At 41.2% G+C, this 14,325-nt stretch overlaps 1 protein-coding gene across 1 annotated transcript; it reads left to right on the top strand.

Moving 5' to 3' along the window:
- Window positions 1-9,587: 9,587 nt before the first annotated feature.
- LOC127332989 (ribosome-recycling factor, chloroplastic) lies at window positions 9,588-13,811 on the top strand. The gene is made up of 12 exons (XM_051359302.1): window positions 9,588-9,764; window positions 10,612-10,732; window positions 10,819-10,885; window positions 10,974-11,069; window positions 11,410-11,507; window positions 11,594-11,705; window positions 12,315-12,356; window positions 12,871-12,927; window positions 13,040-13,090; window positions 13,162-13,218; window positions 13,435-13,475; window positions 13,575-13,811. The coding sequence occupies exons 1-11, from the start codon at window positions 9,683-9,685 to the stop codon at window positions 13,450-13,452; spliced, it is 801 nt and encodes a 266-aa protein (XP_051215262.1). The 5' UTR covers window positions 9,588-9,682; the 3' UTR covers window positions 13,453-13,475; window positions 13,575-13,811.
- Window positions 13,812-14,325: the final 514 nt, after the last annotated feature.

Here is a 14,325-nt window from a genome sequence, read left to right as displayed (position 1 = left end):
GGGTCATCACTTGTCCCTATGGAACTTATGCTTATAGGCGTATGCCATTTGGTTTATGTAATGCTCCTGCTACTTTTCAAAGATGCATGTCCGCTATTTTTCATGGCTTTTGTGAAAAGATTGTAGAGGTATTCATGGATGATTTTTCTGTCTATGAGAATTCTTTCGATAATTGCTTGCGAAACCTTGATAAAGTTTTGCAGAGATGTGAAGAAAATAACCTTGTTCTTAATTGGGAGAAATGCCACTTTATGGTTAATGAAGGAATTGTATTGGGACATAAAATTTCTGAGAGAGGTATTGAAGTTGATAGAGCTAAAGTTGAAGCAATTGAGAAGATGCCCTATCCTAGAGATGTTAAAGGTATTCGTAATGTTCTTGGTCATGCTGGGTTTTATAGGAGATTTATTAAAGATTTCTCTAAGATTTCAAAGCCTCTTACTAATCTTCTTCAAAAAGATGTACCTTTCGTTTTTTATGACGATTGTAAGGAAGCTTTTGAAACTCTAAAGAAAGCCTTGACAACTGCTCCTGTAGTTGAACCTCCTGATTGGAATTTACCTTTTGAGATTATGTGTGATGCTAGTGATTTTGCTGTAGGTGCTGTCCTTGGACAGCGAATAGATAAAAAATTGAATGTTATTCATTATGCTAGTAAAACTCTTGATGCTGCTCAAAGAAATTATGCTACAACTGAAAAAGAATTGTTAGCTGTGGTTTTTGCTTGTGACAAGTTTAGACCTTATATTGTTGATTCAAAAGTTACAATTCATACTGATCATGCTGCAATTAGATATCTTATGGAAAAGAAAGATGCTAAGCCAAGGCTTATTAGATGGGTACTTCTTTTGCAAGAATTTGATTTGCATATTATAGATAGAAAAGGTGCTGATAATCCTATTGCTGATAATTTATCTAGATTGGAAAATATTGCTTATGATCCTGTTCCTGTTAATGATAGTTTTCCAAATGAACAATTGGCTGTAATAAAGGTGAGCTCGCGAGATAGTCCTTGGTATGCTGATTATGCTAACTTTATTGTTTCCAAGTACTTGCCTCCAACCTTTTCAGCTCAGCAAAGGAGGAAATTCTTTTATGATTTGAGGCATTATTTTTGGGATGACCCACACTTATATAAAGAAGGAGTGGATGGTATTATGCGAAGATGTGTTCCCGAATATGAACAACAAGAGATATTGAGTAAATGTCATGGTAGTGTTTATGGAGGACATCACGCCGGAGATAGAACCGCGCAAAAGGTTCTACAATCGGGTTTCTATTGGCCAACTCTCTTTAAAGATGCAAGAAAGTTTATTTTATCTTGTGATGAATGTCAAAGGGTTGGTAATATCTCCAGACGCAATGAAATGCCTATGAATTATACTCTTGTTATTGAACCATTCGATTGTTGGGGATTTGACTTCATGGGTCCTTTCCCTTCTTCAGAAGGTAACACTCATATACTTGTTGCTGTTGATTATGTCACTAAATGGGTGGAAGCCATACCCACAAAAAGTGCTGATGGTGAGACCTCTTTAAGAATGCTTTTAGATATTATTTTTCCTAGATTTGGAGTTCCTAGATATCTTATGACTGATGGAGGTTCTCATTTTATTCATGGTGGTTTTAGAAAAACTCTTGCTAAATATGGTATTAATCATAGGATTGCTTCCGCTTATCATCCTCAAACTAGTGGGCAAGTAGAATTAACAAATAGAGAGATTAAATCTATCTTGCAAAAGACTGTTAATAAATCTAGAAAGAATTGGGCTAGTAAATTGAAGGAAGCACTATGGGCTTATAGAACTGCTTATAAAAATCCCATGGGTATGTCACCTTATAAAATGGTTTATGGGAAAGCTTGTCATTTACCTCTAGAACTAGAGCACAATGCTTATTGGGCTGTAAGAGAACTAAATAAAAATCCTAAACTTGCCGGTAAAAAGAGATTGCTACAATTGAGTTCTCTAGATGAATGGAGAAGTGAAGCTTATGAAAATGCTAAACTTTTTAAAGAGAAAGACAAGAAATGGCATGATAGAAGAATTATCAAAAGAGAATTTAATGTTGGGGATAAAGTCCTATTGTATCGGTCTCATCTCAGATTTTTTGCAGGGAAATTACTCTCAAAATGGGAAGGATCATATGTCATTGTGGAGGTGTATCGTTCAGGGGCAATTAAAATTAGTTCTCTGCAAGGCGATGCCGCACAAGTGGTGAATGGACAAAGACGCAAGCATTATATTTCTGGAGATTCTTATAATGAAGATGTTGATGTTATTCGAGTGGTGACTCCGGAAGCTTTCATCAAAGGTCAAATTGACAGTTCTGCAGAGTTTGACTTTGAATAGGTAACAGTACTGGTAATAAAAAGTCCGCGTTTTACTTTCCGAACAATGTTTTTGCAGTTTTTGGAAAATATGAAAAATTACGAGATCGAAACGGAGTGGAGGAGACGCACGAGGGCGTGCCCCCATAGGCCGGCGCGGGCCCCACCCTGGCCGCGCCGCCCTATGAGGACGGCCCCTCATTGTCCCTCTCCGACTTTGGTTCGACCTGGTACTTTCCTTCTGTCGTAATTTTTTTTGCTATATAATCCCCCGGACCCCTGGAGGTCCGTATATCGTTTTCTCGTCGTGTTTTGTTTCGAGCTGTTTTTTGCCAGGATCTGTTTGATCTAGAGCCACCATGTCTTCGTCGGGAACTCCGAAGGACAGCTTCTTTGAGGTCGTCGTCAACCCGTACATGAACGAGCTGAAGATGCACCCCAAGGAATTGCTGCTCGTAGATGGAGAGTTGTAGATCGAAAATGTCCGGGGTCATAAAGGAGAAGGAAGCCTGGAAGACAGGATGGAGAAACTAGAGCAAGAGGTCTTCAACTACAAGAAGATGGCTGAGCGTGAAGTGGACATCTTCCACAAGATTGTGTCTGAACTTATTGATGGACACAAGAAAGAGACTGCAAAGCTGTGGGATGACATCCTCTCGCTTCACAACACCACCAACAAACTCCAAGCTCAACTCAATGATGTTCAGAATCAAAACTTGTGATGATGGGGAGAATTCGCTACCACCGCCGAAGGAGTAATTCATCATTGGTATTGGCACCCCCTTGGTTTGTTCCAAGCTTGGGGGGAGTGCCGCGGTATCACATCATCACTATCTTTTACCTTTTTACTATCAAGTAGTGTCATGGGTAGGGAAGTTATCATATAAGATGGGTTGCAGTGTGGAAGTATCTCTCTTTTAGTTGGTTGTCTATGTATCCTTTGGTGTGAGTTATCGTTATGGAATATTAATGAGAAGTTTTATCATTTACATATTGCACATCTTATTTTAGTTTGCAATCTCTTTTATATGATTGATCTTGTTGTTAGTATTGGTATCACTTTGGGAGCATTGAGTAAATCTATTTGGTTTTGGCAAACTTAGCATTGGTCAATAGCAACAACACTTTGAGTTTAAGTAGAAAAGGGAAATACATATAGATATGTTGTTTCATTATCTTTCTTTCTTGTTAGCTCTTAGCTTATTATTCTGAAGTTAAAATTGTTTGTGCTTACAAGAAAGATGCATGATTGTTTCTATCACATATATATTTGTTTGTTTCCCTCAACTCTTATGCTTGCTAATCAACCTTGCTAGCCAAAGACCTGTACTAAGAGGGAATGCTTCTCGTGCATCCAAACATTAACCCAAACCTATGCCATCAGTGTCCACCATAACTACCTACTATGTGGTATTTCCTGCCATTCCAAGTAAATACTTCATGTGCTACCTTTAATCAATTCAAAATTTAGCATCCCTTATTTGTGTCAATGTTTTATAGCTCATGAGAAAGTATGTGGTGTTTTATCTTTCAATCTTGTTAGGCAGACTTTCACCAATGGACTAGTGGCTTCATCCGCTTATCCTATAATTTTGCAAAAAGAGCTGGCAGCGGGGTTCCCATCCCCCAATTAATTAACTTTCATTAATAATTCTATTCACATGTTTTGCTCTGATTCATCAGTAAGCAACTTAATTTTGCAATTAGACACTCCTCAATGGTATGAGATTGTTGGAAGGCACCCGAGGATTCGGTTAGCCATGGCTTGAGAAAGCAAAAGGTTGGGAGGAGTGTCACCCATAAATAAATAAAAACTAAAGTACATGTGTAAACAAAAGAGAAGAGGGATGGTCTACCTTGCTGGTAGAAATAACGTCCTTCATGGGAGCCGCTCTTTGGAAGTTTGTTTGGCAAGGGGGTTAGAGTGCCCACTACCATTCGTTGACAACAACAAACACCTCTCAAAACTTTACTTTTATGCTCTTTATATGATTCCAAAACTTGAAAAGCTCTAGCACATGATTTAATCCCTGCTTCCCTCTGCGAAGGGCCCATCTTTTACTTTATGTTGAGTCAGTAAACCTATTTCCCTCTATCTTAAGCAAGCAATTGAGTTGTTGTGATCAAACCATTTATATTGTGATCTACTTAATCATGCCTTTTACTCTTCCTTGTTTAGTACAAGTTTTATCTGAATGAATATAGCTTTGAAAGTTATTAATGATTATGAGGGGATTATTATGATTGAGTATGCAAGTTGTGCCATATAAGCTTTAACATAAGAGCGCTGCTCGACAGATAAGTGCAATCTGTTAATTGTTCTCTGACCAATAACGAAGTTTGCCATCACCAATTATGATTTCTTATGCACCTTTATTTGTGATTACCTTCTACTTGTTTCAAGTTAAATTATATGAGGAAGTTGTTCACTAGAATGTCTTGTGTGAATTAATATGATGCTTCTTGTCCGTATTTGGTTTATCGACTCTTCACTCCATAAACATGTGGTCTTGTTTGCTGAGTTCAGTTTCGCTTGGGGACAAGCGAAGTCTAAGCTTGGGGGGAGTTGATACGTCCATTTTGCATCACTATTTTATATCATAATTTACTGTTATTCATTGATATATTTCATATTTAGAGATGATACTTATGTTATTTCATCTATTTTGCATGTTTCATGATTATTGGAGAATCGCTCACCGGAGTCAGGATTCTGCTGGAAAAAGCACCGTCAGAATGCAATATTTCGGAAGATCAACAATTGACGGAAATTACACTGAAAATCTTATTTTTCCAGAAGACGGAGCTAGCCAAAAGGAGGAGCCGAGGAGGGCTGCCATGGGCCCCCCATAGGCCGGCGCGGGCCCTGGCCTGGCCGCGCCGCCTTGTGGGGAGGGGGCCCACAGCCCCCTTCTGCCGCCTCTCCTTCGCGTACTTCTTCGTCCCGAAAACCTAAGCTCCAGAGGATAGTCGCGAAGATTCACAGCCACCTCTGCGGGGCGGAAAACACCAGAGAGAAAAGAGCTCTCCGGCAGGCTGAAATCTGCCGGGGAAATTCCCTCCCGGAGGGGGAAATCGACGCCATCGCCACCGCCATCGAGCTGGACATCATTGGGACCATCATCACCATCATCTCCATCATCATCACCGCCATCTCCACCGCTGCACCTCGTCACCGCTGTAACATCTAGGGTTGAATCTTGATTGTTTGATAGGGGAAACTCTCCCGGTATTGATTACTACTTGTTATTGATGCTATTGAGTGAAACCATTGAACCAAGGTTTATGTTCAGATTGTTATTCATCATCATATCACCTCTGATCATGTTCCATATGATGTCTCGTGAGTAGTTCGTTTAGTTCTTGAGGACATGGGTGAAGTCTAAATGTTAGTAGTGAATTATGTTGGGTAATATTCAATGGTTTGATATTTAAGTTATGGTGTTATTCTTCTAGTGGTGTCATGTGAATGTCGACTACATGATACTTCACCTTTATGGGCCTAGGGGAATACATCTTGTATTCGTTTGCTAATTGTGGGGTTGCCGGAGTGACAGAAACCTGAACCCCCGTTGGTATATCGATGCAGGAGGGATAGCAGGATCTCAGAGTTTAAGGCTGTGGTTAGATTTATCTTAATTACTTTCTTGTAGTTGCGGATGCTTGCAAGGGGTATAATCACAAGTATGTATTAGTCCTAGGAAGGGCGGTGCATTAGCATAGGTTCAGCCACATAACACTTATCAAAACAATGAAGATTAATCAGCTATATGAAGCGAAAGCACTAGACTAAATTCCCGTGTGTACTCAAGAACGTTTGGTCATTATAAGTAAACAAACCGGCTTGTCCTTTGTGCTAAAAAGGATTGGGCCACTCGCTGCAATTATTACTCTCGCATTTTACTTACTTGTACTTTATTTATCTGCTATATCAAAACCCCCTGAATACTTGTCTGTGAGCATTTACAGTGAATCCTTCATCGAAACTGCTTGACAACACCTTCTGCTCCTCGTTGGGTTCGACACTCTTATTTATCGAAATTACTACGATACACCCCCTATACTTGTGGGTCATCACGGCACGGCGGCACAGCCTGGCCACGGTAGCGCCAAGCCGCGGTCAAGCCATGGCTACGCCGAGCACCGCAGCTTCGGCGCATCACCGGTGAGTCACAGAGCATCGTCCTGGCGCCCAGGAACGCTGGTGTGAGGCGAATCGCCGCACGCATCACGAACCCTAGATGCAGTAGGGTTGGGGGCGAGCGGAGGAGACCACCATATCTAGATCGACGCGGACCAGAAGGTGCGCCATCACCGAAGCGATTGCGACCAACCGCGCCGCTAGAGACTGTAGGAGACGGCCGAGAGAAGCCGGCGATGGCGAAGGCGACGGCGTCGCGAGAGAGGAGGAGAGGATTAGGGTTAGGGTACGGGCGAGTGGGCGAGAGAGAGTGACCGGTTTGGGCTGAGCCCAACAGGCTGGTCCAACCAAACCACTTGGGCCCAAGGGTCAAAATGGTCATTTGACCATAGGGTTTAATTTCAAAATTTGAAATAAACCTAAAAACCCTAGAAAAACTCTAAAACAATAAATAAAAATATGTAGACCACTTAAAATTTTGTGGTCTATTCAAAACAAATACTTTCATCATAATTTGACCAAAATTTAAAAATGAGCGTTAAGAAATATTGCAAAGAAAATTGAATGAAGAAATCCTAAACATTTAAATAAGTAAAAGGAGAATATAAGCTAAATCTTATTTTTAATATTTGAATCAAATAAAATAAATATTTTCTTTGGATGAATTCCTTATTAAAATAACAAAAAATATTTTAATTAACTCTTAAGGAGTATCCATAAGTCGTGCTTATTCGCCAACTCTGACATTAAACAAACATCAACTGGGGGGAATCAACACTAAAACCCTAAAGCATGCATTATTTGGATCTTTAACCATTGCCCTTATCGGACAATGATGTTATCTTTCAGAAATAGAGTACCAGGGTCAGTCCAAACAATCCAACTGCACCACCTTGTAGTCATCGGGCAAGTTCATCGCTTGCTCATGTCACTTTGAGTATTTTTACCAAATTAGTTGCAAAATACTATACTTATCTCTCATGCATTAAAAGCAAAATATTATTTTCACAACTATGAATATGACTATGTGGTGGGCAATGGAACCATGGTATGATTATGGTGGAGGTTCCATTGCAATGGGTTTATATCCATCTAGGATTAACAACAAATGTCGTCCACTGATTCTTGTGATGTAATACCCGTGTTAACCATAAGATTTGGAGTGGGACGGAGTAGTCAGTTGTATTTCTTCCTCTCGTACATCAACAGATGCGCTTACCGTAGCAGTTGTGTCCCGAGGGAACAACTAGATGGGTGGGGAACCTTTAAGTCCTCACGGTAATGTGGTCTATGATGGGTTGCAGAAGGCCGGCGAAGGTATCGAGGTCGGATGATACCCAATGGGGTATGCTGACTGACGGGGATATTAGTCAAGGTCGGAATAGACCGACGAGGATCTAAGGTCGGAACTGCAACAAGGGTGGGTGTGCGGGGTCGCGTAGAAATGTAATGATTGGCTATGACCTTATATCGGGCCTCACACCACAGAAGTGTGGGCGAGAAAATTGCCCGGTTGGCACCAAGGTTAAGATCTCTTATGGATAAAGCAACACACCTCTGCAGAGTGTATCAAATCGTGACATGTCACTCCCTGTTCCGGGTTTTAGAACTGCGAACGCGGTCGAAAAGGAACTCCATGAAGTTCTAGACACCCGGTGAAGGCTGACAGACATAGCTCTTCAGAATAAAAGCAACCTTTTGAAGAAATGCTTACAAAAACCTACATTGTCCTATGACTTTCTGGTCTAGTGTCGTAGCTAGTGCATAAAACACCTCTTGCCTATAATGAACTTGTTGAGTACGCTCGTACTCATCCCTCTTATAATCTCCTGCTTAGATTGCCTGAATCACTTGGTGGAGGCCAATGACGGAGTGGAAGGAGCAGATGGCATCTGCTATGAAGAACCAGATCTATTCGGATGGGTAGAAGGGGTGGACTACCTTATCGTCTACGGAACCGGGGAGGTTCCAGAAGAGAACAACGTTTAGGCATCACCAGTAGCAGTAGTCGAGCAGCACCGAACTCTATAGTATTTAGCTGCTCGAGTAGTAATGGTACTTACTTTGCTACGACCTTTAGTTTATAGGTTAAGTAAGGTTCATCTAGAACTACCGAGTTATCCTCTCTAGATCCAGGAGGAGCTCCAATGTGATGTACATATATGGTTTGTAATATTAAGTGAGTGAAATAGAGATCAACTATGTTTCTATTGTATCATTCTGAGGGATGTAATATTTGCGGAATGGTACTTCGCATATGTTATATCAACCACATGCATCCTCCAAGCTCGTTGGGCTATCGTCAGACACTCTTCTAGAGCATGGAGTGTGCAAACTCCGTGGGAGGTGATGACCGGTTATGTAATCATGCATAACATGATTGTTGAGGTAGAGCGGGATGATTGACTATTTGATAATGAGTGGGATGGCCAGGGAGAGTTGGTTGCTCCTCAAGGTGGTCCGGCATCATTCTAGGATATTCTCGATGTGCACCACAAAATTCGGGATCAAACTGTTCACAACCAGCTCGAGCATTTGGTTGAGCACATGTGAGCACATGTTGGCAACAATGCTGCAAACAACAAAAATGAAGAAAATCCCGAAGAAAACAATGCCTAAGCCATGTGTATCATTTTACATTTTTATTTGAATAATACTTTATCATTGAATACGTGGACAATAATCTTATGTAATAAATCTTGAGCATTTAAACTTATATATATATATTATGATTTTTTATGCATTTATATTGAATTTAAAGGCAAATACCAACTACTATCGCCGGGATCCAAATCTAGCCACGTTGAACGCAGCGTGCGACTCAGACTAACAAAAGACTGTCCGCGTGTCCACGTAACCACCCAAACGATCTAAAACGAACGGTCCAACACGCCGGTTTTGATCTCTGCGGTTGGATGCCCTTACACAGCTGTAGAGGAGCACAGCCCAGCGGGGATGCATGCGAACATACAGCCGCATACTCGTGCGATGGATTGGGGCTCCTGAGAGTACGGCCCACCATTCTAGATATGGCCCAATCCCGCATTCCATTCAGACGGTATAATTGAGCCCAAACCCGCTCGACCCCAAGATCATAAACCCTCTTGGCCTCTTGGACTCTTGGTCGGCTATCTCCTTCTCCGTTCCTCCCTTCCCCTCCTTATCCACAGTTCGAACCAATCCACTACGCTCCACCCGGCTGCTGCTCCGACATGGCGCTCCACGCCGTCTCCCCCGCGGCGGCGGCCTCCCCGCCCTGCGCCCTCTCCTCTGCCCGCATTCCTCAGCGCCCAGGTCGCCCTCCTCCTTCCTCCGCTTCCCTCCCACATGCTCGAAACTGGAGCTCTGACGCCCGCGAATATTTACCCGCGTTCTGCTTTCATCCATTGGACTGGAGCCGGTGCGCTAAGACGTACAGTAGTCAGGAATGCGGCGGCATGCTAATGTCGATGCTTCGGTCGATTCTCCTGTCACGGCGCAACCTGAGTAGTGACATTGCTGCGTGCATCGTGTCATTTTATTTGTAACCGTAGTGGGGTTTTAGTTATAATTAAGGTTGAATTTGATTTAGAATGACAAGCTATGTTCGGCTGTTGATAGACTAATCATTGAAAAACCTCGTATTGTGCACTTCGATACTTGATCAAGTGACATGCCATTTCAGCGGTTCAGCCTATAATTCACAGTTCTTCTGACAAATTAATGTCCTCCAACAAAGTACTTTAAATTTTAGGATCTAGAAAGCTAATGTGATTACCAGCCAGGTAAATATCAGGAAGAATTGATGGCATCTTCCAAAATTCTCGATCATTCAGAAAGGATTGAGGCCATGAACCAATGGATGTATCACATGAAATTTATCACTTGCTATTTGTTGTCTGCCATGGCAAGTTGGCAACCCAGCGTTACGAATGTTGATAATGTGGCTATACTTGACACACAAGACTACTGCATTTACATATTTTCATCAGAAATGAATAAAATGGCACTGGCATCTTATCAGAGAATACCGTATTTCACATTTTCAACTGTTGTAGTTTGTCTCTCAGTACTGTTCTGCCCTACTAGTACCTTATTTACATAGTTTCCTTATGACTGAATATTTTGGCATTGTCTCATTAGAGAATACTTTATTTCACAGGTTGTGGTTGTCTCTCAAATCGCTCATCCCTATTGAGTTTGTCTACAAACTTCATGAACCTTCATTCTGGAGCAGTGGGCTTCTTCAGTGTGCCGCTGGTTCTTCAACACTCTGACAAGAGGCGAGTAGCTTTGTATTAAAATATTTCTTGCACACTTACTGATCTTCAAGCTAATCTTCATTAACTTGCGATTATCATATCATCAGAGCAGTTTTGAGGCATGCCACTATTGAAGAAATCGAGGCAGAAAAATCAATCATCGAAGACCAAGCTGTAAATACAATGCAACTCTGTGTTAAAGGGGTATCCTCTTATTTACCGGTGCCTTTAGTGCTAACTAGTTGCTGCTGTGTATGTTCAGAAAGAAAAGATGGAGAAGGCACTTGAAACAATGCAAACTAACTTCAATACCGTGAGGACTGGGCGGGCAAACCCGTCTATGCTTGACAGGATTGAGGTTTGATGACTAAACCTTTCTCCTTTCTATGTTAGCCTTTGCATGATAGCACCTGTTTCTCCGTATAACCTTCTTTTACATGAATATATATTAAACAAGAAATCTTACTTGTTTACTTAATAACTGAGAATACATGTGACGGAGTAGTTAGTGCAGTTGCCTAATAGTTACCATTAAATTCTGAATTAAATTTTGAACCGATCTCAGTGGAACAAATATGGTGTCATTGAGTAGAGATTCTTTGCAAACAATTGGATTGACTTCTTGATATTAAGACCAAGGCACAATGAGCTTGCTGTGCAAAGGTCAAGCTGCCGATATGACTAACTATTCCTTACAGGTTGAGTACTATGGTACTCCTGTGAACTTGAAGAGCATTGCACAGATAAATACTCCAGATGCGTCTTCTCTTCTTATCCAGCCATTTGACAAATCTTGGTAAGCTATTTATTGCCCCCAGTTCAGACGTCACTTGGTATTGTTTAGTTGAAGTCCTATTATGTTGACATACATATGCTCTGCAGCCTCAAGCTCATTGAGAAAGCTATAGTTGCTGCAAATATTGGGGTAACACCAAGCAATGATGGAGAAGTGATACGAGTCACTGTCCCACCATTGACATCTGACCGCAGAAAGGTTTGTATATAGCATATGCGACGTCCTATGCTTATATTAATTCTATGGTGCATTTGTGAAGCTTTAGTTTGCATGATTGTCTCCTTTTTCTCCTTTGTGTTGGAATTCCTTTGGAAAGTATGCACAATAGAATTATTTACATCCAGACGACTTTGTATTAACCACAAAGCTGAGGTATTTTGTGTTTGAGAACAAAAAGAAAGCCTTGAGTTAATTGTGGTGAAAAGACTGCAATAATTGATTAATGAGGTATAGAAATCACCCGAGGAAAAATAGCACTTCTCTTAAACGCATTTTTCTGACACTTATGTGACCTTGAAGTAGCACCTTCACTGTTGGCTAGTACCATAGTGATTGAACATCCTGCTTTACCTCAAAGAAGAACATAAGTTGCTTTCAGCATATTGCATAAGCAAAGCAAGTTTATTTCAGTGGAAACTTTTCAGATGGATTTTCTGCTAATTTTTTTACATGCTACTTAGACGGTGCTATTTCAAATATTGGAATTGGCCTTGATAACAAGACTAATATTGTGTCTATAGGTCTTGCATATATTGTGAAATTCTTGAAACTTATTCACTATCTGATCTTTGCTTCTTTGTGGAGCAGGAAATGGCAAAAACCGTAGCTAAACTATCTGAAGAAGGCAAGGTACGATCTCACCTCTTCACACATTCTTTTCGGCCGAACATTTATAATTGTGCCGCTAGAAATTAGGTTTGTAATGTTGTAGTCTGATTGGCCACACTAGTCTGCACTGTTTGTTCAACAGGACTGCAGGTGCATCACTTTTAACTCTTAAGTTTACTTCTGTTATTGTCGTGATATACAGGATTTAGTAAGAAGCATGGTGTGAACTAGCTGTAGATGCTTGATCGAAGTTGTGTTAAGTGATGTGTCTGTTCAGTGTTTACACATAAACATGATAGCATGTGGTTATTTTATCTATGAAGGTGTTCTGTTTCAGACTTGATAAAAAGTTATTGCATGCTGATTTCTGTTCTGTTCTTCTGTTCTAATAAACTTTCTATATGCTTTAGTATATACGAGATGTATAGACTGCACCATGTTGAGTTTCACATCAGTTCTCCCTAAAGATCATGAACTATTTTTTTTAGTGGATTCAGATAGATAACATGTGCTCATTATGACTGTTCTTTTCCAGGTTGCAATAAGAAACATAAGAAGAGATGCGATCAAAGCTTACGATAAACTAGAGAAGGTTTGTTCTTCTTAGTTCGTAGGGAGTACTAGTTTGCAGGGTCTGTTGTAGCTTGCAATCAGGTCTATTTGTACCTTGCAATCAAATTAACAGCTTGCACTTGTTTACACAGGAAAAGAAACTTTCTGAAGATAACAAGAAGGATTTATCAGCTGATCTACAAGTGAGGATACACTGTCTTTGCCCCCACTCTAGCACAGAGACCAAGACTAACATCTTGTACCAATTCTGCAGAAAATTACAGACGAGTACATGAAAAAGGTTGAAGCCCTCCAAAAGGCGAAGGAACAGGTACCTCGGTCATTTCGTTGACCTTTCCTTTTCCTGCTTAATGTTTCAATGTTACTCATCAATTAATATAATTTGCTAAACACCTGGAATTGATATGGACGAATTAAAAATTGGCTTTGCTTAATGCTAAAGCAACAACTGGTACCCACGAGTTGTCATTTGATACATGGCTCCAGAACCTTGCAAAATAAACAAAGCTTGCCAATCTTTTTTCAGGAACTGAGCAAAGTTTAGGCCCCGACGTAACTGTCAAACTGGTAAGTTGCGTTTCTTCTTGTGATGTACTACGAACCTTTGGGTATGCTGAAGAAACTAAATGTATCGTTACCTAACATTGTGAAATTTGTGGCTACAAGTTTTGTGAAGCCTTCTCGTCTTTTGATGGATGCCACTGCACCGGGATGCCACTCCCTGCCTTCTAGCTAAACCGAAGGATGCAAGTTCAGACAATGTCGCCGTGTCCCTCATTTCCTTCTTGTAATTACGCCTTCAGCATATCTTTCTTCCTGCGTGACTGTCGTTGTCGATATGTTTCGTTGCCACATGAATCAAAATGCTATGTGATCCACCGAAAAGGTCTCGGTTAATGGTTCTGAACTTGTGATTCCTCTGAGGTCCACGGCAGTTTGATGCAGCAAATTCGTGAAGTCCCTACCACGCTTGAATCCCAGTGGCAGTGTCTTTAGTAAAAGAAATCCATCACTCGTCTGCTAAATCAGTAAAGTTGTGTCTGATTCCAGAGGCGAAAAAGACACTACGACTGATGCGATCGGCCATCGGCTATTCCTTGTCGATGGTGGGCTCTACTATCGAATATCCACTGAGTGGCCGACGATTGTAGAGCGACACGTTTCTCGCCGACAAGGACGAGGCTGTGATCAATCGTCGACGCTGGTGCCGCTACGTTGCGGCCCACGAACGGCAGAGCCACCATTCGGCAGGTGGTCCCTGGGACATGTCCAGGTCCTGTGTTCTCCACTAAGTGATGGTGACTCCGATAATTACCACACTCAGGATACGGATTCTTGAGCAGTGTTGCCCATCAGATATCATCACAAGTCCACAACGATAGGACGAACAGCAATTAGGCATTTCATTTTTTCCTAC

This window comes from Lolium perenne, chromosome 2 (assembly GCF_019359855.2).
Source record: "Lolium perenne isolate Kyuss_39 chromosome 2, Kyuss_2.0, whole genome shotgun sequence".
Taxonomy (NCBI): domain Eukaryota; kingdom Viridiplantae; phylum Streptophyta; class Magnoliopsida; order Poales; family Poaceae; genus Lolium; species Lolium perenne.
Note: the sequence above shows the minus strand (reverse complement) of the source record. Positions and strands in the feature narration are given on the sequence as shown.